The sequence below is a fragment of the Pelophylax lessonae genome (genome assembly GCF_965119305.1).
Source record: "Pelophylax lessonae genome assembly, chromosome: 6".
Taxonomy (NCBI): Eukaryota; Metazoa; Chordata; class Amphibia; order Anura; family Ranidae; genus Pelophylax; species Pelophylax lessonae.
Genome location: NC_138773.1, coordinates 63,759,567 through 63,785,137, shown reverse-complemented (window position 1 = coordinate 63,785,137; position 25,571 = coordinate 63,759,567). Strand labels below are relative to the sequence as shown.

The 25,571-nt window shown below is 42.6% G+C and overlaps 1 protein-coding gene across 2 annotated transcripts in view; it reads right to left on the bottom strand.

The window, feature by feature from the left end:
- The window catches only part of PKD1 (polycystin 1, transient receptor potential channel interacting), a 280,745-nt gene that overhangs the window by 82,152 nt on the left and 173,022 nt on the right, over positions 1-25,571 (bottom strand). For both annotated transcript variants that reach the window (XM_082261257.1, XM_082261258.1), the window contains exons 13-17: positions 23,228-23,361; positions 12,285-15,898; positions 7,043-7,192; positions 5,222-5,365; positions 1,336-1,615 (exon numbers count right to left, since the gene is read on the bottom strand). In XM_082261257.1, coding sequence (XP_082117383.1) covers positions 1,336-1,615; positions 5,222-5,365; positions 7,043-7,192; positions 12,285-15,898; positions 23,228-23,361 — 4,322 coding nt within the window. The remainder of the gene's footprint in view (positions 1-1,335; positions 1,616-5,221; positions 5,366-7,042; positions 7,193-12,284; positions 15,899-23,227; positions 23,362-25,571) is intronic.

The window sequence follows — 25,571 nt, the reverse complement described above, 5'->3', positions numbered from 1 at the left end:
CCCCAGTCCTCACCATTCTGCCTTTGCCTTACATTGCCCCTGTGGTGCTAGGGTACAGTCAAAACATTTTTTTTAAAAACTGTTGGATAGAGCAGGCAACGGTTAGAACCACGGTAGGGTTTTTATTGTTGCCTGTGTCACTCTTGGAGGGATTTCCCCTCACTTCTGGTCCCAGCGAATAAACAGGAAGTGAGATTTCCCAAGTGGGGATACAGGCAGTATGGAAACCATCAAAAAAATCTCACCTTTACCCACTTCTACTTTGTAAAAATGTTTTATTACTGTTGGTGCCTGTGTTGGCAAGATTTTGGTCACTTCCTGTCTTGGTGACTACACAGGAGGGAGAATCTACCTAATGGGTACCGAAACAGCAATAAAAACCTCTCAATGGCTAGGCTGTCCAAAATGTTAAAAGCATTTTGGCTGGAGTTTGGCTTTAAAAGTGTTTTTACCAAGTAGAAGGCATGTGCCACTGGAGGGACACTGTCCCCACTATAAGGTTTTAATCTCTGGACTTTCCCATTACTGGTGATGGAGGCACATTGTATCACTTTGCCTTCATTAGAGTAGCTGTACACTACTACAGCTTTGACTGGACTGAAGAAAAAGAATGCTCAGTTTTGGTCTGTATTTTATATATTCATGTTGCCACATAAATTTGTGCTGAAGATCCTCCATCTTTCATACACCAATGGTTTGCAGTATGACCAAAAGTGTGTGGACGCCTATCACACTATATGAGCTTGTTGAAGATACCACTCCCAAAACTAGGGACATTAAATGGAATTGACAATTCCCTCTACTACTGTTCTTTGTGGGTACAACAGCCTCCAGACTTCTGGGAGTGTTTACACAAGAATTCAGAGTGTGCCTGTGGGAATGTGTGCCCATTCAGCCAAACCTTCAGTGCAAAACTAAGATTTGTAAGGTCAGGTACAAATTTTGGATGAAAAGAGCTATCTTGCAATTCTCAAGGTGTTCAGTAGGGTTGAGGACAGGGCTCTGTGTCCTCCACACCAGGCTTTAGGCTTTATAGAGGTGACTTTGCGCATATGGACAACGTCATGCTAGAACAGGAAGGGTCTTCAAACTAACAAATATTCAAAATGCCTTTGTATGCTGTAGCGTTAACAGTACGTTCACTGGAAACACCTCCACTCATAATTTTGTAGGGTTGTCCGCATGCTTTTGGCCATATAGTTGGTGTGATACTAAGGTGTCCTCAAACTTTTGGATATATTTTTTTGGCTAGCTGGTGCATAGGCTGAACAACCCTATACAATTTAGATTAAACAAACTTTGTTCATGTTTTACTGGAATGTACAATGACCTTACCTGTACAGTTAAAGTGGACCAGTGTGGTCAGAGCATGAATGGTTTCCTTGGGGAAGATTCTGCACGTTCCTCCAAATGGTGGGCTGTTTGGTAGCAGATCAATGGAAGCAAACCCCTCCTCTTCCATTGTGGGATCATTGACATGAAGAGTGAAGGTGTACCCCTCTCCATCCTTTAACACTCCCTGCCTGAGCACTAGGTTCATCTCCCGGTCTCCAGTGGTGGTGGTGGTGGCATTGAGGACAAGAGTCTTGTTGCTGAAGCTCTGAGCAGTCCACCTCTATAAAAAAGAGACACACAGCTACCATTACAAAGACAAGCAAGAAGTCCTACTTGGTATATAGTTATTTTATTTCAGTCTCCCCAAGCCCCCTTTTTAAATATACAGACTTTTATAGCTTGTTTTTTTAAACCGTGCATTCTCTTCCAGTATCACCCACAGCTCCTCTTACAGGCTGAATGATGCCCAGAATCTTTAAGCCCACTTTCTGTTGGCCAAGGACACCTGCCATATGGTTGCTTCATCAAGCCGCCTTAGAATCACAGGAGACTGTGGCACTGTTCACTGCAAGCATGTATAGTACCGCCACAGGAAGAAGATCTCAGGATGTCATCTGACCAAAACAAATACTGCACTAAAAAAGGTACACAGACAAACATAAAAAAAGGAGTGGGGGGGGGGGGGAGTGCAGTAGGCAGAAATAAAGTGGGGGTATGCGCCCCCCCCCCCCCCCACACACACACACTTTTCACTCCAACTTTCCCAGGTAGTAGACAATTTTTCCCTCTCTGCCCTTTCGCTACATCGTAGATTGTTCCATATATCTAGTTTCTACTTTTCTCCCCCAATCTCTTAATGTAGGACACTCTTGTTTTTGTCAAAATTGTGGGATTAAACTTTTCTCTGCATTCATTAAGTGTGAAATTATTGAGTTCTTATACTCTTTAATTGGCTTATCTGTATAATGAAATAAACAGGCCCATGGGTCGTCCAGAATTTCTATGTTTGTGATTTCTTTTATCTTTGTCAATACTTCTCTTCAGTATTCCTTTATTTTATGACATTCCCACCATATGTGGGACATGTTTCCTGTTTCACAGCCTCTCCAACAATTTTTAGATTTACCTCTGTGATATTTATGTACTATATCTGGTGTAATGTACCATCTAGCGAGGCATTTTTAGTTCATTCCTATAGTGTTTATATCCACCGATGAACTATGTAACATTTTTAAAATTTTCTTTAAGTGTTGATCATCCATCCGTGTGCCCAATTCCATCTCCCATTTCTCGATGTATAGAGGTATACCCGGCCTTTCCAGCGTTGTCAAGATCTTATAGATAGAGGTTTACCGAGCTGCACATCTGATCTAAAGGTAAGACATTCTCTTCCAATCTTATCGGCTGTGGTAGCTTTTTGACAAAATGCTTTAGGTGGAGATTCATCAATCAACAACATTTCTTTTTTTTGTTTCAACTCCTGTATTGTGCATATTACCCCAACATTCATTATATCTTTCAACGGTGTATTGTCATCTTTTATCCATTCCCCCGATATACTCCCCATCCCTGGGAGAAAAAAAAAACTTGTTTCTTTTAGTGGTATTAGTGGTGAGTTACTTCCAGTTTGCTTTTGTGTGAATTATATCTGAGTTTTTCAAAACTACCTGTGTCATTATATGTGTGTTCAAATCTAAATCTCTAAATTGGTGTGGAATCCAAACAATGTTTCCTCAAGTGCTACCCATCTTTTTTTGTTTTTTTCTTTTTTCCACTCAATTACCCGTGAAAGTAAAATTCCCTTGCAGTAATTCTTAACATATGGTACCGCTAGGCCCCCTTGCATTTTTTTTTACATAGTACTGAAATGGTTTCTGTTTTTTATTTTTCAAAATAAATTTTGATATCATTGTTTTGGAGGTCTTGAAATACACTTGGGGCATGGGAATATGTAACATTTGGAATTTATATAATATTTTAGGTAATAAAACCATTTTTACCATATTTACCCGCCCTATCCATGAGGAAGGTCTCGTTATAATTCTTTTTATTTCCTTTTTTATTTTGTTGAGTAATGGAATGTAATTTACCTGATATAATTTCTCTAACGATGATGCCAGCTTTATTCCTAAGTATTTTAATTCTGACTTCCTCCATATAAATGGGAATTCCCGTTTAAATTCTTGTTCATCTTGTTTGCTTATTTTAATGTTTAATATCTCAGATTTTGCCAAATTAATTTAAAAAATTGATAATTCTCCATATTCTTTCATTAAATTTGACAGGGAGAGCCTTGGATTGGATATATAGAATAGGACATCATCCGCGTAGGCTGCTATCTTATGTTCCTCCTCACCAATCTTAATGCCTTTTACATCAAACAGTTTCGAATTCTTGTTAACAGCGGCTCCAGGGTCGGAACAAATAACAGGGGCAAGAGGGGACATCCCTGTCCAGTTACATTATGCATTTCGAAAGGTGCAGGTAAAGCTCCATATATCTTTACTGTCGCCATTGGGTGGGTATACAAGGATTGAATCCATTTGATTATCCTGGGGCCAATTCCTATCGCTTCTAGTGTATTCATCATGTACCCCCAATCTACCCTGTCAAATGCTTTTTCAGCATCTATATAGACAGGCGTAGCATTGGGGGTCCATTTGTGCTTTTCTTATTTAGTAGAAGCAGGGTTCTTCTTACTCCATTATCCCTCCCCTCTCTTCCCGGGATAAACTGGACTTGGTCTGCATGAACCCATTCTACCATTAATGTTTTCATCCTTGTTGCCAGAATTTTAGCAAATATTTTAGTGTCTGCATTCAATAATGCTATTGGTCTGTAGCTTGAGCAGAGGGTTGTGTATTTCCCCTCTTTCGGTATAATAGTAATAGATGCTAATAGTGCTTCCTTTCCCATTTCAAAATTTAGTCCCAACCCATTCATATATGCACCCATTTTTGTAATTAACTGTTCTTTACATTTTTTAAAGTATATTGTTGTAAACCCGTTGGACTTGGCTTTACAGAAATAATTTGACATTTGTTCACACACACACACACACATAAAATGTTTATGTGTATATTCAGAGAATGATGGAAGTCCCTATATGAAAGCCCAGCAATGGCTTTATTCTTTCTAGGAAAACTGTGCCTACACAACAGTAAAAGCGATCCTAGACTTTAAATTTGCCAACTTAAAGTGGACATCTAGAATGCTAATCATACCTAAGCATTACTCAACCTGAAAGATTTAATTTATGCCTGAAAGTTTTCCTGATAAAATAGCAGTGTACTTCCAGTTCTTAGACACTCCTATTCTGTAGTCTCATAATTGTATACCTGGAGAGTGAGATCGAACGCACACTTCTGTCCTCTGACTACTAGTCTCAGATTCCGAGGTTTGATGATTCCACTTCTGTGCTGCTCACTACTTTCCTTGCTGGAGAAGAAGCTATGCATAAGGACCTGCAGTGTAAGGATCTCACTGCTTCTGCTTCATTCATTCTGTGGATCTGTGCTTCCTCTACCTCTCCCTCTGCTTCTTAAATGTTCCCTCACCAGTCATCAGGTCACCAGTCATCGGAGAGGCACCTCTTACATGAGGAAAGAAAGCCTCACTAATACTGAGATAGAGACCTCCACATAGATGCAGAAAAAAAAACCATTTTAAGTCAGCTATGGGGAAAAGATCAGCTACAGGGAGCCTACAGGCAATAGTGGTGACAACCCCCTTACTTTCTGCTTCCCTTTTTATTTTTACACATCTTCCCCATTAGAGGGCCCATAATGATTGGGAGGGGGGATCCAGCTGCTAAATAGACTTGGAGCTGCTGATTAAATATCAAAACTGTCAAATATAGTTGTAGTGTTCAAGAATAAAATCTTACCCCAGTCCTGGATTCATCGTGACAGTTGGTGCAGGACCCTTCTAGGAAAACATAGGAACTGGCACTCACTTCGTACACAGACTGTGCCTTACAGGAAACGCACTTAAGAGACACAATCGGAACCCTGCCCTTTTTGATTAAAACCTGCACAATAACAAAACAAGGATAAAAAACAGATAAAAGAGAGTTGGCAGCACACACAAATTATTATTATTATTGTACAGGATTTATTTAACGCTAACAGTTTGCGCAGCGCTTTACAACATGAGGGCAGACAGTACAGGTACAATACACTTCAATAAAGAATAATGTTTCTATTGCTGCAATTGCCCATTAGTGACATCATAGACCTCTCTCAGTGCTTTATAAATAAATGTCTTAGTAGGTAGGAGGGATATTAGAAGATGGGACAACTAGAAAAATGTCTCATAATAAACGGCATTACACTATGTTGCTCAGATCCCCTTTGTTCTAGTCAACTTTCTGCATTGTAAAGAAGCACTTTATTCCTCTGCTCACTCGCCAACCACCATCAATACTATTATTATCAATAATTTCCATAATTACATCATCTCCCATGACCAAAAAATAAGGAACCCCATTATAAAGCAGAATATAAGCCTTAAAAAAACTCTGGCATATTTATAAAGCACAGCGGTGTCCTTTAAAAATGTGTTTTTCTGCTTTGGAGTCCCAAAGAATGCAAGGACCTGTTCATTGGAAGAAAGTGAGCCCTGTCATATGATCTGTAAGGTTATGTGACATAACTTACCATGTATATACAGAGTAGAGATGGGCTCCGGCGTGTTGGGAGTTCCCACGTGCCCAATCCTGCCAGGAAGCCGACATTGCACTCCTCTAATCACAGGCAGTGAGACATTTGCTAATATGTGCAGCAGCGGACCGGGAAATGTCTAAAATGCCTGTGATTAGCAGTGTGCAGTGTCGGCTTCCTGTCGGTATCAGGCACGTGGGAACTCGAACACGCCCGAGCTCATCTCCAATGCAGAGAAACCTCTGTGAACACCGCAGGCTCTATAATACACCCAGTATTTCAATAATTACCCATAAAATGCAGAGCACAGTGTGACCTAATTCAGTGGTATCCTCCAGAAAGTTGAAAGCGGAATCTGCTCTTCATTATAAATAGGTCCATAAGTTTTACAAACAAGAGATACACAGATGACAGACAAATTTAGAGCACTTACAATTCAGAGTAGAGGTAAGTGTACAAAACCTAAGAGGTAAGTGTACAAAACCTAAGGGGCTGTGACAATGCTAGTGGGGTCCTTCCAACACAGCAGAGCAAAGAGCGGTCATGTACAAAACAGCAGTAACAAATGGCAGCCAATCAGATTACATTTGACCACATTGATTCCAGGAGCTAGGAAGCCATTGGACCGTGTCTTTATCCACTGTGCAAATTTTATTTTATTTTTTTTACTGGGGTCTCCTGAATTGATAGCTATGCCCTAACAATTGCCATTTCATGGACAAATAAGACTGCCTGGAAAGCCATTTAGGCCACTCTCCTTGAACAGGAGGCTCGTACTTGGTGGAGCTCAGCCATGAAATCAGGTCACAGTAACAAAGTTAAACTAAATCAAAAAACAGAAGCGCTAAAAAATTACTATTAGGCATTTTGTGTTGTCTTTAGAACTTTTAAAAGTTTTAACAAAGTTTAATAAGGTGCCTGTTAGCCCCACCAAAGTTAACAGAGGATCTCCGCTTGGCTGCTATATGTTGCAGGACACACAATCACTGCAGTGGATCCAGGGTTGGCAGAAAGTTAGATAATGTATCATCTCTACATTTACACACCGTTTGATTGATGGACTCAGCATGTCTTCCAGGCTTGCTAACAGTCAGAAAAAACGTGTACTCCACATCTGGATGAAGCCTTGACTTATGGATAGACACTTCACCAAGCTCAGACATGATGTCTGAACTGCAAACAGTATTCTGCAAATTCTGAAATTACAACAGAAAACAAATTACAAAGAAATTTAGTAAAATGCACTTCAACAGGCAGTTTTAATGAACCTTTAAAGAGGTAAAAAGCATGGCAGAGGCGAACACTGTCTACTGCTTCAGACCTGCAACTACTGCCTATTAGGGATGGGCTCAGGCGTGTTCGGTTCGTAGTCCCAACCCATCTAAGCAATCCTGCCAGGAAGCCATCACTGCTCACCGCCAATCATAGGCAGTAAGGCATTTCCCAGCCTGCAGCTGCACATACACATGCTGCCTATGATTGGCGGTGTGCAGTGACAGCTTCCTGGTATGATTGCTCAGGTGGGTTGGAACTACGATCCGAATACGCCTGAGCCCATCCCTGCTGCCTATACTATATTACCCTTTTAGAGATAGATGAGGAGAAAGGACAGTATATTCTAACTAACAAGGCAGTTATAATGGGCATTGCTCAGGTTCTAGTAAAGCCTCCATAATAAATAATTTCATTTTCTAAGGCAATAAGTAAACTATATGGTCAAGGGCATTAGACCATCCCTCCAGATTGATGTATTGAGCACAGGTGCATAGCCAGGTCCATTATGACATGGTTTAATGTGGAGCATCCTGCTCAGAGCCCTAACCTCAACCCTACAGAACAGTTGGGATTCTGACCGCAAACCAACCCAACATCAGCACCTGACCTTACAAATGACAGCTTGGCTGAATGGGCACAAATTCCCACAGGTACACTTGTAAATCTTGTGGTGGAAAGCCTTTTCAGAAGGGAGGGTGCTGTTATGGTTGCAAAGGAAGGATAACTCCATAGTAATATTTTTGGAATGGGATGAACAACAAGCTCATATAGGCGTGATGATCAGGAGTCCGCAAACTTCTGGCGATATGACAAACCACTAGCGTGTGAGAAAGAGGGGATACAGCACATTCAACATTATTGAAAAACAAAAAACCAGCGCTCCACTCTTAAGATGATCCACTCTAGCTGTTTGAATGCCAGAAATAAAACTCGAAGATTCTAAAAAAAATGTAGATGCATAAAACAGTGGGTGAATCTAAAATCACTATTCCTTAAAGGTCAACTCACAATAGGAGATAGTGTAGATCCAAAAACATTCCAATCACAATAATGAAAATCTCCCAAAAAAATTAAAAAGCACAGAGGTGTTGCAAATCTATTTGAAATCGATGTAAAAAATTGTGAGTGAAAATAAAATGCATAAATGTCGAATTCAGAAATTGTGCATACAAGTGCTGTGATGATATTCAGTGATCAGCCATCAATAAATAAATGAAATAATCAGTGTCAGTGTGAGACATAAATTAATATAAAAATCTAAAGACAATATTCAGTGATAAACCCACAACAATGGATGTTCAAATAAATCGTGGAAGCAATAAATAATAATGATGTTGATCAGTGTAACTTAGAAAATAAATAAGTAAATGGATAAAATACAAAGTGCAGTGGTGCTACATAAAGTGCATAATGTCCATAATTCCTTCAGAAAAAAATATTTTTTAAGGTGATTAAGGTGCAGGGTGCTCAGGAAATTCAAAAAAGAAGAAATCCGGGTGAGTAAACAGGGTGCACTCAGACTTCCAATTACAGCCAGGCAAATGTGCGCAGGTGAGCACGCAATCCAACACCGAATGCAGTGGCCGCTCACCTCCACAACACTCAGAATGAGCGTTTATATGATAGAAACATAGAATGTGTCGGCAGATAAGAACCATTTGGCCCATCTAGTCTGCCCAATATATCTGAATCCTATGAATAGTCCCTGGCCCTATCTTATATGAAGGATAGCCTTATGCATATCCCATGCATGCTTAAACTCCTTCACTGTATTTGCAGCTACCACTTTTGCAGGAAGGTTATTCCATGCATCCACTACTCTCTCAGTAAAGTAATACTTCCTCATATTACTTTTAAACCTTTGCCCCTCTAATTTAAAACTGTGTCCTCTTGTGGTAGTTTTTCTTCTTTTAAATATGCTCTCCTCCTTTACCGAGTTGATTCCCTTTATGTATTTAAAAGTTTCTATCATATCATATGATATCATATATCATATCATATGATGTGTTTATTCACTCCTCTCCAGCCTCTCAATCTTCAGAAGTAAATTCGATCTATCTCCAATGTTTAAACTCGATATTGTAAAAGGAAATCAAGTAATCCCGGCTCAAATGTATACCAATCTCTCTCCGTGCATTAGACGGTGGTGATATGTCAGCAAAAGACAAAAGACAGCCGCCGATGCGGCGAGTTCCGATGCTTCCGGTCTCGGCCGAAGGCAGGAAGTGACGTCAACACGGCTAGTCCCTGACGCGTTGCGCTACAACAGCCTAGAGGCTGGAGAGGAGTGAATAAACACATCATATAAACGCTCGTTCTGAGTGTTGTGGAGGTGAGCGGCCATTGCATTCGGTGTTGGATTGCGTGCTCACCTGCGCACATTTGCCTGGCTGTAATTGGAAGTCTGAGTGCACCCTGTTTACTCACCCGGATTTCTTCTTTTTTGAATTTCCTGAGCACCCTGCACCTTAATCACCTTAAAAAAGATTTTTTTCTGAAGGAATTATGGACATTATGCACTTTATCTAGCACCACTGCACTTTGTATTTGATCCATTTACGTATTTATTTTCTAAGTTACACTGATCAACATCATTATTATTTATTGCTTCCACGATTTATTTGAACATCCATTGTTGTGGGTTTATCACTGAATATTGTCTTTAGATTTTTATATTAATTTATGTCTCACACTGACACTGATTATTTCATTTATTTATTGATGGCTGATCACTGAATATCATCACAGCACTTGTATGCACAATTTCTGAATTCGACATTTATGCATTTTATTTTCACTCACAATTTTTTACATCGATTTCAAATAGATTTGCAACACCTCTGTGCTTTTTAATTTTTTTGGGAGATTTTCATTATTGTGATTGGAATGTTTTTTGATCTACACTATCTCCTATTGTGAGTTGATCTTTAAGGAATAGTGATTTTAGATTCACCCACTGTTTTATGCATCTGCATTTTTTTAGAATCTTCGAGTTTTATTTCTGGCATTGAAACAGCTAGAGTGGTTCATCTTAAGAGTGGAGCGCTGATTTTTTGCTTTTCAATAATACTGGGATATGTGGTGACACTACCAAATCAGCTGCTTTCTCTGTGGTGTTCCACGATTGTCTTCAAATATTGAATTTCTTTGTGATTTAGGGTGTCGTTTACTTTGTTTTAGCGCATAAGTTTGTTTTATTAAGACATTCAACATTAGTTTCTGATCTAAACAAATGATCTTTTGGCTGAGGGGGCACACATTTCCACAGACACAATCCAAAATCTCATGTAGTGCCAACTCCATATTAATGCATATGCCTTTAGTGCCGGGTCACACTTATGCGATGCGGGAAGGCTGCGAATTCGCAGCCTGTTCCCGCATCGCAAACGCACCCTTGGCAGTTCACACTTCCATATGCGATACGCTGGGGGTGTCAATGAAATGTTAATGACACCCCCAGTTTGATCGCATATCGCAGTGCGATCTTTACAGTTCGCACAGGATCGGATCGCACAAGTGTGAACCACTGTGCGATCCGATCCTGATGCGGCTGAAAAAAAGGGTCCTGTGCGACTTTTGTGCGGGTGCAGTGCGAATTCAGCCATACAAAGTGTATGGCTGAATTCGCACCGCACAGCCGATCGCATGTAATGAAGGAGCAGTGCGCTCCAATATTACATGCGATCGCCGCAATCGCAAGAGTGTGAACCGGCACTTAGAATAGGATCTAGAACAAGCTCATATTGGTGTGATAATCAGGTGTCCACAAACTTCTGGCCATATAGTGCATTTTTCCAAGGTCTTACAAATCTGATTGTGAATGATTTCATTAACCATTTGCTGACCGACCCAGGCAGATCTACTGCGGGCTAGTGGCTCTTCTGCGCCAAATCACGTACATTTCCAGGCAGGGGGAGAGCGCGCACGCTGGCCCGCTGCCCCCCAGAGTGCGGTCATTTGCAACCAGACAAGCCAATCAGGGGTTCCCAGCAAATGATTTATGGCCGGGACCCGCTGATTGGCCAAGCGAATGCCATAAAAAGAGCCCTGCGTTGGTAAAGTGTAGCGGTTTCTTTTACTCTTTCTGCAAAGAAGGGAGTAGAAACAGTCACATTGCTTAGTAAAAGCAGCACACTTTACACATTGATAGGTACATAGTTAACCCTTTGACGGCCTCTAGATGTTAACCCCTTCCCAGCCAGTGTAATTAGTACAATGACAGTGTATATTATTAGCACTGATCTCTGTATTAGTGATACACTAATGATGTCAGTATCAGTTGGCCAATTCCCATAAAGTGTCAGTTAGTGTCAGATTGTCTGCCGCACAGTCCCACTATAAGTCGCTGCTCATCGCCATTACTAGAACATAAATGAATAAATAAATAAAAACTCCAGTATATATACCATAGTAGTTAGTGTAACTTTCACGCAAACCGATTAATATACACTTATTGGGATTATGAAAACCTTATTATAAAACCTTCTGGAGCTTAAGTGGGTAAAGCGGTAGTAAACCGCATTAAAAAAAAAAAATTAAATTGGGCCCCAGGCAGTTTAAATCATAATGGGCTAGTATGCATTTAAAAGGCTATTTGATGATTACAAAACCCTTGTGCAATTATGTTAGCACAGCTGAAAACTGTGCTGATTAGAGAAGCTAAAAAACTGGCCTTCCTTTGAGCAAGTTGAGTATCTGCATTTGTGGGTTTGATTATATTCTCAAAATGGCCAGAAAAAGAGAACTTTCTTCTGAAACTCGACAGTCTATTCTTGTTCTGAGAAAAGAAGGCTATTCCATGCGAGAAATTGCCAAGACACTGAAAATTTCCTTACACAATCTATCAAAAACTGAAAAATGAAAATTGAAGCTTTAGATATAATTTAAAAAACTAATTTTACATATAGTTTAATTTCCTGTTGCTATATCAACTATGCTAACATAATTTGGGTCCAAAAACAAAGTAAACAAAAGGGACAGCACAGAGAGGTAAATAAAGAACACATATCTTACCTTTGTTAAGGTTGTACAAGACCATTTATAAGTCAGTGGAGTTTGCTCATCTTCTTCTAAGTTTGGGTCATAAGACTTTTTTCCATCCAAAATTAAATCCCGACTACTTGACCAAACACGATAAGATCCACCATCAATGATGGGCACCAATTTGCTAGGCATCATAGTCACATTGGCAAAGCTGCTTCTAGAGAGGGGTGTGTCTCCAAAAGACACAGAGAAGACAAAGCAGTAGTTTCCTATATCAAGGGCTAGTTTAGGCACCACAAGCTGAGGTCTGCTCATATCCACGTTTATTAGGTTGACTTTGTCTGATTTATGATAGCTTAGGCAGCTAGAAGCTTTATAAATCTCCCAGAGGTGTTCTGTTTGATAGCTGATGCAACCCCGCAAATTAAACTCTGCCTCAATATAATTTCTTTGTGACCTCCTCATGATCACTTGAGTTGGTAGCTCCAGCTGAACTTCTGGCTCTTCACATTCTAAAATCCGGGTGGTGACTGTCATTTCAGCAATTAAAAAGCTGATCAGGTTGGAGGCATTGACCTTTACTACAAAGTCTCCTGGGGTTAGGTAGGTATGTTTTGCAGTGGCAGCGTAGGTCACCAAAGCAAAGGCATCATCCCCAAATGTCCACTCAAAATGAACATCTAAAGGGCTTGGAACCACAACAGCACTAAAAGTGGCACTTCGGTTGACAAAAGTTTTGATAGGCACCAATGTGACACTGACAATCAGTTCTTGAATTTTGATTACTTTGGAGATGTTCTGACTTCCTAAAGCATTAGATGCACTCAAGTGGATTGTAAGGACCCCAGCAGTCATTGGCATGTAGGTTACATTTCTGCCTGCTAAGCTGGTTGGCGGATGACCCTGTAAGTCAAACTGCCAGGTGTAAGCAACCAGAGAGCCATTACTGACCTCCGCTCTGAAGCTCTTCTCAATTCGGGCTGGTAACGCCACCTCACAGCAATTTACAATTTTCAGATTCTCTATTGCTTCAAGCACAGAAATCATGACAGTGACCCGTTCTTCACTCACTTGGTTGTGGGCAACCACAGTCACAGGATAGCCTCCGATTTTCGTGAATTCATGGGTGTAACTAGTGCCATTAAGTAAAATGGAGAAATCCCCATTAATAGTCAATTTATAGGATACATCAGTACCGGCTGACACAATGACGTTAAATGTGACTCTTTCACCAGGTTCCACCACCATTTTACTCACCAGCAGCTTCAAACAACTTATTCTGTCTTGGACAGTAAAATTTTTATAGGCAATTTCCCAGCTCACATCATTGGATGCATTCAGGCTGACAGTATAGAATCCAGGTCTTTTAAAGTGCACAGTAGCTGACCTTTCTTCCTTGTGCTCATCTTCAATACTCCAAATCCACGACACATTGGTACCACGTTGCACATTGCCAATAAGGTACACAAGAGTTCCAGTTGGTACATAATCATTTTTATGTTCCAGGCTTGTAATGCTTAAACCTTCAACTGGCTCTTGAACAAAGATGGTGATGGTTGAGTTGACAAAACCTAAAGTGTTGTTCGCAACGGCAAACACTTCTTTTGGATTAGGACGTAGGAAATTGTAAAGAACAAAAGATTCATATGTGAACCACACCACACTTTCTTCTAGATACCAAGTGTACATCACCCCTGAACCACTACTAAGACTCATGCTAATGTTGACTGTGGTATTGATTGCAACTGGATTAGGATGAGCATGGAGCTGAACTTGACCAAGGCTTTCCACAAATGTTACACTCATGCAGACACTTGCATTTCCCAACATGTTTACAGCTTTTAAGACAATAGTGTAGGATTCTGACTGTAGACTTGTGAACTGATAGGTCTTCCCAGCACCAGTCTGAACCACACTGTCATTTTTCAAAATAGACCAGCTGTATGAGATATTTGTCCCATCCTTCACTGTGGCCTGGAGAGGCAGACTTTTGTTGGTTGGGAAACAGCAATCATTGACCAAGTCCCCTGTAATGATTTGCAGTCCTTCGATAATTTCTAAGACGTAGATGATGATACTATCTTGCAAGGAGCCCAGTTCATTTTCAGCTGTCACAATTACATTAAACGTCCCAATAGATCGAAAAGTGTAGGAAATTGTGGAATTGCAAAATATAGGCGAGCATCGATCACATAATATCCATGAGTATCGAACATTATCCCCTGCCCGAAGGAAGGCTGAGAAGGTCACAGAGCCATTTAAAGGCACTATTGTCCTGGTGGCATTCATAGACAGCCCTTGAATCCTTGTCTTAACTGTGACATTCAAGTGGGTTCGGTTAAAACTTACACTATTATAGCCAGATAGATTTATAGTAAAGGTGCCAGTTCGATTATAAGCATGTGCTACGGATTGTCTTTTGTCTGTAAAGCCATCTCCAAAATCCCAGTGATGTTCAACTTTTGTCCCACCACCCAAGGCTTCAAATAAGTACACCTGATCTAGTGCCAAAACCTCACTTCCATTGTGCTTGATATCTAGTGCTCCGATCGGTTCTTGGACATCTACAATTGCCGTTCCATTGTAAAAAGATACGTTGTTGAACACAGACACTGTAACCTGATATACTCCAGGGACTTTATACACAAAACGAATTTCTGTTCCACCATTATACTTTGATCCATTGGTCCCAAAGTTCCAACTGTACCTGTACTGGTAGAGAGGGAAGACAATCACTTCAAACAAACTCTCATTACCTAAACTTACATTCTGTAGAGCAGGCAGTATTGTAACATTGACAATCTCGGGTTCTATACAGATGTTGGTATAGTAGTAAGCCTTGTTGACCTGGCTTGAGAGAATTAGGGAAAGAGGAAAAATTCCGCTGTTTGAAAAGTCATACTCCACAGATGGGAATCCATATACAGTGATGCTTGATGAACCATTATCAAATGTCCAGTTAAAGGTGTAAGTCTGGTAGTCTCCTGTAACATGTGCAGTCAGAGTGACATTTGAATTTTCCAAAATGCAAGTAGAAGGCTCTATCTTAAGAATTTGTAAGACATATACCCGCACTTGGAGGATGTCAGATATGGAGTTCACTGGATTCTGTGCAGTGACATTAACAGTATAGTTACCATCTTTAGAGTATGTATAGTTTACCATAGGCTCATTACCCTCAAGGATAGAACCATCTCCCATATAAAATCGCCACGTAATAGAATCTCCGCTTTCCACTGAGGCATTAATGAACGTCTGCAAACCTCTTTCAGTAGGCTCATCTGATGTTGCAACTAAACCAGTAATTTCTTCATAGACATAAAAAGTCTTCACAACCCTTATTTCACTGACATCATTCATTGCCCAGATACTGACATTGAAGGATCCTGTGTTATTGTACATATGATTCACAACTGGCTTGCTGCTGTTGTCGTAGTAAGTACCATCACCTAGGTTCCAGGAGTAGATGACGCCAAATGAAGAGGGTGCAGCTGTTGCTTGAAAACTGACCATTCTGCCACTGACCAATACCTCAACATCAGTTTCAATAGTTAAGTTAGTCAGGATGCTCTGAACTTGCAGAGAGATCAGTTTTGACATATTTTCATGCATGTTGAACAAGACCAGTGACACATTATAGGCACCTGAAAGGATATAGAATAAAATTGCATTGGTAGGTTAAAGAAGTGCCATGGTCTCAGCATACACTTTCATCTCATAACATCAGCACTATAAAAGCAGTACAAAAAAGAGTAATTATGGACAATACGATATAAGCTTACTTGAAAAAATAGAATTTTTGTACTTACTGTAAAATCAATTTCTCTGAGTTCATCGATTGACACAGTGCTCCATAAATCATAACTACTGGGTTATATTGCCTTCTCCAGGAGTAGGACTAGGCAGACCAAAAAACACCTGGCTAGGCCCATGGGCCGTCCTCAGCTTGGTATATAACCCCCCTCTCTGCTCTAGGTAATCAGTTAAAGAGCAAGCAGTATTAGAAGTATCAGAACTCCATAGAGGGGTGGGTGCTGTGTCTGTCAATGAACTCAGAGAAATGGATTTCACGGTAAGAACAAAAATCCCATTTTCTCTTTCGTTCATTGACGGCCAAAGCTCTCCATTTATCATAACTACTGGGATGTCCAAAAGCTGTGCCAAAAGGAAAATGAGGGGCGGGGAAAATAACCCAAGGCTAAACATTAGTGCCCTTAACTAGGACACAGGAGCCTTAACCGGGTCACAGGAGCCCCATCTGAAAAAATAAAAATTTAAAGAAAAACACTCATCAAGAGGGAACAGGCCCTCCCAAACAGCAGCCTGCAAAACTTTGCGGCCAAAAGAAGCACCTGCAGATGCCAAATTATTTACCTTATAGAATTATGTGAAGGTATGCACTGACGACCAAGTGGCCGCCTTGCAAACTTGCGATATTTATGCCTGATGACGGAAGGCCCAAGAAGGTCTCAGGGCCCAAGTAGTATGCGCCGTGACAGGGAAGGGTGGAACCTGACCTTTAATGGAATAGGCCTGAGCCACTGTCTGTCTGATCCATCTAGAGATGGTACTCGAAGAAGCGGTCAACCCTTTTCTTGGTCCGTCCGTAACCACAAAAAGCAAGTCTAACCTCCGTAAGGACTCAGTAGCTGCCAGATACACCTGAATCGCACAAACCACATCCAAGGTATGCAAAACAAATTCCTTGGGATGAGCCGTCTTTGGACCCGTGAAGGCAACACAATGTCCTCATTCAAATGGAAGTCAGAGACAACTTTGGGCAGGAATGATAGACAGGGACGAAGAACCACTTTATCCCTTTGGACCACCAAATAGGGACTGCGACAGGAAAATGCTGCCAATTCCGATACCCTGCGGCCCGAGGTAATAGCCACCAAGAATGTCACCTTCTGGGGATAACGTAGACAAGGGAATCTCCCGAATATTCTAAAATAGAGATTTCTGGACAACCGAAAAGCACGAAAGTAAAATCCCATGGCGGCAAAAGAGACCGTACAGATGGAGTCACCTGTCCAACCCCCTGAATTAGAATACGAACTAAAGAGTGCATGGCTAGGGGTCACTGAAAGAAGATTGCCAAGGCAGACACCTGGCCCTTGATGGTAAACAAGGCCAACTTCTGATCAATGCCCTGTTGAAGAAAGGTTAAGATCCGAGCCACAGAAAAGGATCAAGGATCAGCGCCAATCGACCCACACCCAGAAATGTACGCTTTCCAAGTACGATGGTGTATCTGCTTGAAGACTACTTCCTCCCCTTCACCATAGTAGGGATCACTGATCCAGGCAGACCTCTATCCCTCAGTACCTGGCTTTCAATAGCTAAGCCATTAAAACCAGCGACTGTAAAGCAGGATGTTAGATCAGTCCTTGGGACAACTGGTCTTCCCAAGAGGAAGCCCCCAAGAGATGTTTATGGCCATCAAACTGATTGGAAGATCCTCGCCCTTGATTCCTCATAGGAATTGCAGAAGCATGAGCCGAGGATGATACTGGCCTTACTGTGGCCCTTGGGTGCCTGCGGTGTCTGCCAGAGGAACCCGTGATCTCGTCACGAACTTCGGTATCCTCCTGTGGAGCCGAACCTGCTAAAGGAGCTGTATGTAGGACTGTGCAAACAGAACTGTCTTGAAGGTGGATACCCCCAGACTTAGAACCTGTACAGGGATAGGGGGGACCTTAGGAAGTTTAGACATCACCTGAACCTTTGCAGAAATTAAATCCACACAAGGAGACTCAGGGCCTAAAATACCTGAAAAGGACAAGCTTTGTCCCCCTTTCTGGGTACCCCCAAAAGAATCATTTCGTGGATCACCTTGACGCTCATGAAGGATATCCACGAGGCCAGAAACCAGCAAAGATGTTCCCCCATCCCAATAATGGGTGAGGGCAGACCTTCACGCTGAAGGGGTCTTGTCTGTGGGTCCGGAGAAGCTAGGTTTAGACTTACCAGACCAAGAATGCTTGAAACCTCCCGAAGAAGATTTGAAAGATCTATTTCCCTTATTCTCCATCCCAGAAGCACGAAATAATTTCTATGTGCTGAGAAAGAGGGCCCCTGTCTGCAATGAGGCTCATTCCCTTTCCTAGACTGTGGCAGGGAGGTACTTGAGAGCTTTGTTAGAGGATTGGCCTGCAGGACCAATTTTTTAAGCCACAACAGGCGACTAATCACCACCGCTAAAACAGAAAGTTTGAACAGCACAGGAGCTGTATCCAAAGCTGCATCACAAATAAACTGCAGCCCATGGACCAACTGGTCCGCTAAATCAACATAAGCAGCCGGGACCTGCTCACCCCCCAGGCCCTGTCGCAAAAGCTTGGCCCATTTAGTTAGGGTCTGAGACACCAGGGCTGAGGCAAAGACTGTCTGCAATGTCGAACCAGCCATAGTAAACATGCTGCGTGCCATAGCCTCCACTTTCATGTCATCCAGGTCCTTAAAGGAGGGGAATTCCTCTACTGGGATCATGGTAGCTTTGTTCAACCTGGAAACAAGAGGGTCCACCTTTTTAAAAGTGACTCCTCAAAAGCGTAACGTACAGCAAAACGTTTGGGAACCACAAAGGGTAATTTTTGGTTGTTCCCATTCCTTACAGGAAAACCTGTCAAAATAGGGCACATAAGGAAACTCCTTTGGAGTGCGAGGTGACTTATGTGTACCAAACGACACAGCCACATCACAGCTACATCAGCCACATCCTCCATTTTTAAAGTCTCACGCACCGCAGTGATAAGTGCGTCTAATGGCGCTTTTTAATTCTCTGTTGTGACCATGGAGGAATCATCCTCACGATCGGATGAATCTGGGGGTGTGATATAAAGCCCCCCCTGGACGTCCACTGCGGCATCAGGCTCAGAATCAGATAAGACAGATTGAGCAGGCAAAGGCGGGGACGCTTCCTCCTGGGCCTTTGCCCACACACCACTTCCACTTGGGACACTAAGGACTGCAGGACCACCATCAGTGCAATCATGGGAAGCTGGGGTTCTGAGGGACCTGCCACCTCCATGAGTCAGTGGGGGAGATGTGACCCTGAGGCTCCATAAGGAAAGGAATAACTTGCAGTAGAAAACAATCTTTTGGCACCACTAAAAGATCCCCCCCAAGGCTCAGGGTACCTATCAGCAGAAAGAGAGATAAGAGGGACCTCCAAGGACTCACCCTACCAATTGAAGGAGCGCAGAGAATTCAAACCCAGCATCTTCATGGATGCCATCCCTGTTTAAATATCCCGGGCACAGGAAGAGGAAACTGAGGAGGAAGAGGAAGAGAAAGAGGAGGAGCTTCTGCATCTTCACAAGGGTTCAGTCGTCTCCAGCATCTCCCAGACTAAGGGAAAATGGCCCCCGTGACATCATCGGGCTACACAAACATGGCCGCCAACCGGAGACCAGCCAGACTAAGGGAAATTGCCACCATCAGCTACAAACGCTGAAGCATGCTGCCAGGATTTTCCCTGTTCCCTCTGCAATGCTGCACCCTCTGCAAAGGGACCCCCCCAAATATAGGACACACGTTAAGGAAAGAGTCCACTGCGCACTCTACACCGGTCTATGCACTATACCCACACTGAAAACAGTAGGGCATGCACCTAGGGGTCTCCTACACTGGAACCCCTCCAGACAATCAGGGCAGGACACAGACTATCCCTGGACCTTTACAGAGTGGGGATAGCGGGGTAGACCCCAGGGGTTTCCGCTGCATTGTCTGCCCTGGGACCTCCACCAGACTCCATGTCCAGGCAGGGGCGAAAGGGAGTGGGGGAAGCCCAGCTCACTGTGGGATTTAGGGATGAGAGGAGGGAACCTGCAGACAGGTCCAACTGTCCCTGGAAGTTACCCGCATCCACCCCAAAGAAAAAGCCAAAAGGGGAGAGGGGGGACTACACTTACCCTTCCATGCTGCGGGTAATGCTCCAGACAGAATCCTCGCCACCGAAGTAGGGTAGCTGACAGCCAAGGGACTGCTTTGACTCAGACCCAAGCCCGATTGTATAGGACCCTGCGAGATGTTTAACTCGCGGGCCAGCCTCTGTCCGTAAGGCTGTAATGTTGCGGCCGACCTAGCGCGTAGCTGAGGTTTACATGCGTTTGCTGGCTGGGTTGGGGGGACCACTGGACCTAGATTATCCAGCCCGTCGCCTAACCTGGAAGTTGATTGTAGATCTCCCGAGAGAAAAATCAAAAAAGATGTAAGGAAGGAGAAAAAATTGCTAGGACAAGAGATCCCAGCCGGGAGCCTAGGTCCTTACTCCTGACTAGACAGATTAAAATGAATTTCCTAGAGCATAGAGGGGGGTTATATACCAAGCTGAGGACGGCCCGTGGGCGTAGCCAGGTGTTTTTTTGTTCTGCCTAGTCCAACTCCTGGAGGAGGCAATATAACCCAGTAGTTATGATTTATGGAGCACTGTGTCCGTCAATGAACGAAAGAGAAATATACTTTCACATTATGAGTGTTGCTTGTCTGTTGGTCATCTCTTTCCACAACTTCCAGGATTACCTGCATGCTTTACAGCTTCTCCTGTTCTCATTTTTTTGGTTTACTTTCCATTTCTAAGGACTACATATTCCATGGTACCTTTCTGTCTGCAAGCAGTGATTCCTGTACTGACTTCATGAAACTCCTCATCCCAGTACCTATGTACTGTAGTTCAAAAGGCAAGCACTGTGAATCCTGTGACACAGCAGTGTCAACTCCAAGGGCTCTTCACAAAGTAATGTAGGAACAAATATAACAGGTGAGCATTAACCTGCAGATGATTTTCCAAGTCATCCAAAGGTTTGTCCTTTATGGCTAGTATTATTGTTGAGCACGGAGAAGATTGGAAGATCTAAGATTACCAAATGATGCGCCTTAAATGACCTACCTCTGGTAAGGTTTTACTACATGTTAAGCTAGTATGTGGTGTTGGAATCACAAGTCTGCACCTTATTACTGATATAAACGTGATCATGATTTATTTATTTATATGGTTATTAGTGTTAACCTTTACAGTATTACACTATTTTGAGTAATTTTCTTTTGAGTTATACCGAAAGGAGGAACCCTGGTGGTGCACTGGTTTTGGTCCACAATATAGATATGTTTATTTTCATTAATAAAATACTACACTAGATGAGATTCTTTTGGGGTTTACATGTGATGAGTTAAAGATATTTGGGAAGTAAAAGTGAATAAAGGCGAAGACACACAGTTGGTGAATTCGACAGTTTATTGGACCCATTTGGCATTAGTGGATTGGAAATCTGGTAGAAGGCTTGGACAGTCATCTGCTGGATAATGCTCACCTGTTATAATTGTTCCTGAAGTGCTGGATATTCTCATGAATTTTTGAACTGAGTACGCCAGGGGGCGTTGGTGGTCTTTTCGGCTGCTTGGGAGGCTCTAGGAGGCATTTGTGCGCTGGTGGTTTCTTTAAATTTGTTCTTCACAGAGTAAGTTAACAAAACTTTAAGATTGTTCAAACTAATAGAAATAACTGAAATATGACGTGGAAATGAAGATATAAATTTAGATTTTGACCATAGATTTTGACCAGCACATATTGTAGCTGTCTATTTTAAAATGATAGAATATAACGTAAAAATACAAAACGCTTTTTTGTTTTTTTGTTTTTTTAGGGAGATTTACTTTATCTGTTCTGGTGACCATTGTCACAGGGGCCAAATGTGAGCACAAATCTAGAACAGAAGGGTAGAGGGGTATTCTTCCAATGGGAATTCAGGTTCTGGTGAAATTGTCTAAAAAGTGCAGGGAAGGCTGGGTCCTCTTTAAAGTGGAACATCGCCCAAATGAGGAAGTTACGCTCTCCCTCCCTCCCCTGCCATTTTTGGAATATATTTTTTTGGGGGGGAGGGGGGTTGACAGATACCCACTTCCACTCTGGTCAGAGGGTTGTGTTGATTCCCCCGGAAGTTCTCTTCCCCCCCCCCCCTCCCTACAACCTTCTGGGACTCATCACAGGTCCCAGAATGCTGCAGGCAATTAACAAAACAGTATGGCTCACGCATGCGCAGTGGGCAGCCGGTTGTGAAGCTGCAAAGAGTCACAGCTGGCTGCTCACAGTTAATAAACCGGCGTCAGGGACCGGATGACCGGTGAAGAACTGGCCCGGGTGAGGATGGCGCTGAATCCATGGACGGCTGAGTGTCTGCTTATTAAAAGTCAGCAGCTACAGTTTTTGTAGCTGCCGACTTATTTTTTGGAGGACTGACAAAGTATAACTAAAGGCAAAACTTTGTTTTTTTATTTTGGAGTGAGTAGAGATGGATTAGAACCCCTGTCAATTTTTTTTGCTGTCGGGTCCCCGTTAAAGAGATTCACTCTCTCTATTTGTCTGGTTTACCATTATCATTGAAAGTGAAAGTAGAAGTAAATCCCAAATTTTGGGTTGTCCCCAGAAATGTAATAGAGGGGAAATCTTCCAATGGGGACACTGGTTCTGGTGACCTGGTAGTCCCCAAGGAATTCCCTTAATTTGCAGGTATTTCCTCTCACTTCCTGTTTGGACAGGAAGGAAAGGGACATTTCTGCAATGGAACACAGATGGCGAAAAAAAAAAATCTAACAGGGGTTATAGCCCTCCCTTACTCTATGCAAAATGGAAAAAAAAGTTTTGCCTAAAGTTCTACTTGAAGCTCCTCTTTAAATATAATCATTCGCTAGGCAAGCTCACACTCCCCAGACTGATTTACCTTTAAATACACTCAGACCACAATTTGGGCATTTGTAGACTAAAGTGTAACTCAGCCCTACATACAACCAAGGCATATATACATTTTTGGAACCTTCAACATGTCCACATTTGTGAACATGGGGTCTATATCACACATTGGTGAAATAAAAGTAGAATAGATTTTCCAAGCCACCAATCTCTGAGTAAAAAGTAGACATAACACCCTGTCTTTGACTTCCTGTTGAGCAAGGTAAACAGTTACATTTCTTACCTGTTTCTTGATAGGTGTGGGTGACACTACTCTCAACAACTACCATATGCATGGGCAGGGCAGGAACAGAGAATGACTGGTTATAGGGGGGCCGAACATTATAATCAAGTTGTGTACCATCTCCAAATGTCCATCTGAAAAAGAAGCCATAAAAAGACTAAGAATCACATACACAACTAAACACTAGGCCTAGAAAAGAACATTGAGATCTCTATGACCAAACCCATACAGGTGAAATGCGTTGTTTTCAACTATAAATGTGGAGATTGTTTATCATGACTCTTTTACCTAAAAGGGTAGCTCCACTTTCATGGGAAAAAAAATACAGAAAATAAAATAATAGTATAACAAACAATTGCTACACAAGTCATTTGTTTCAAGATTAGGAAACAGGCAACGCCAGTCTAAGTGTCTAAGTCTAGCCTATGGGAAAACTAAATGCTTATTTGTGACTACACACACAAACGTAGACCAAAATCAGCATGTAGAACAATTACGCCATGGCGTTCATCCCGGGGGAGAGCGAAGTCCGTGGGGTCCCGCATTGCCGACTGCGCCGGTTGCATTCAAAGCACCGGGTCTGTCGGCGGGTGAGGAGGACAGCAGTTGCCAGGGAGATGGAGAGGCACTAATGGGCGTGGTGATAGTAGCGCGCGTTCGAAGCATGCATGCTCATTCATCAGGCCTGATGACGACTGCTGTTGCCTCACCCGCCCACAGACCTGGAGCTCTGAATGCCACCGGCGCCGACGGCAAAGTGGGATGCTTCGAACTTTCCTCTCATCCGGGATGGACGCCATGGCATGATTGTTCTACATGCTGATTTTGATATACCTTTCTGTGAGTGTAGTCACAAATAAACACATGGTTTTACCCTATGCTACACTTACACCGGAGCTGCCTGCTTCCTAATCTTGTCTCCACAGAGCTACTTGTTCTCTGCTAGCTGGCTGCCCGTTTACATCTGTGACACTTTTCAACAAAATATCCACTTTTTTAGCCTGGATTGCTCCTTCTCTACCCATTTCCTCCTCTATAACTGCTGATGTGGTATATACACCACCCCTATTGTACTTGTACCCTTGCTTGTCACTTTGCCTGCTTTGCTCCCCTTAGCGCTCATCCTATCCCCATTGTCCATTTGTTCCCCCAGTCCATATCTTCTGAGACAATAGATATGCATTATTTAAATCATAGGCTTCCTTGCCTATGACATCCATTTTGAAAAACTGGTGGCCATTGTGCCCTGTATCTCTGCCCTGCTGTAGTTATTTACAGCAAGTGATGACACAATTCCATCCCCGTTTGCTGTAGTGGGTGGACCCGGAAGTCTGAACTGCCCAGTGATGCAGCTTCATTAGAATGACAGCCCAGGGACTCCAGGTCTGTCCCGCCTCCTATGAAGTCATGGGAGGTGGGACAGACTGGGAAGCGGACAGACTGGGAGTCTCCTCCACTCTCTCAGCTCCCAATGCCTGCAAAATGCAGGCCATGTAAATTAGCACTAGGCTCAGTGTAAGCACTCCCCTTCTCACAGTCACATGCTTTCAGTGTACCCACCCACACTCACTTCACTTTCCCTTTGCATGATGGGAACTGTAGTTTCTAAACGCTGTAGAGTGAGAGGGCAGGATCTGATGTGATCCCTGCGCTTTCACCTCATCCAAGAGCCAGCAGAAGCTGGCATTTTTTTAATTACAAAGATGACGTCATGAACATTGCATTCTCCTAAACTGTGAGTAATATATTTAAAAACATGTTTATTGCTTTATATAGCTAGGTCTACTAGTAGTTGATTTTTTTGTTGGCATCCCAGAGTTCTTCTTTAAGTAGCGGGTTCCCCTCCCTCACCATCCCTTATACTTACCTGAACCCTCAACCAATCCAGCGCTGTGCCCCTCTGCAGCATCTCCCCTCACTTCCCAGTCTCAGAGGCTTTGCTGAATCAGCTGGAGACTTTGGCTGATGCAGCTGTTAATCAAAGCCAGTGAAAGAGCAGGAGGGGGAGGGGGGGAGACCAAGCTGCACTGTTTATGTCTATAGACACAGGCCACTGGAGCTTGGGAGCAAGCCTGCACAAGTGTCCCCATAGCACATGGCTTGCTATGGGGGCACTCACAGAAGAGGGGGAACAAGGAGTGCTAGTGGGGGACCTGAGAAGAGGAGGTTTGGGGCTGCTCTGTGTAATTCCATTGCACAGAGCAGGTAAGTATAAACCGGTTTCTTATTTTTTTTTTATTTAGCATTCACAATCACTTGAATATAATTAAAATACTCTTTCCTTTTCAATCTGCAATCACTGTAATGTTATGCAAAATTCAAGGCAAGATGATAACTTGGACTT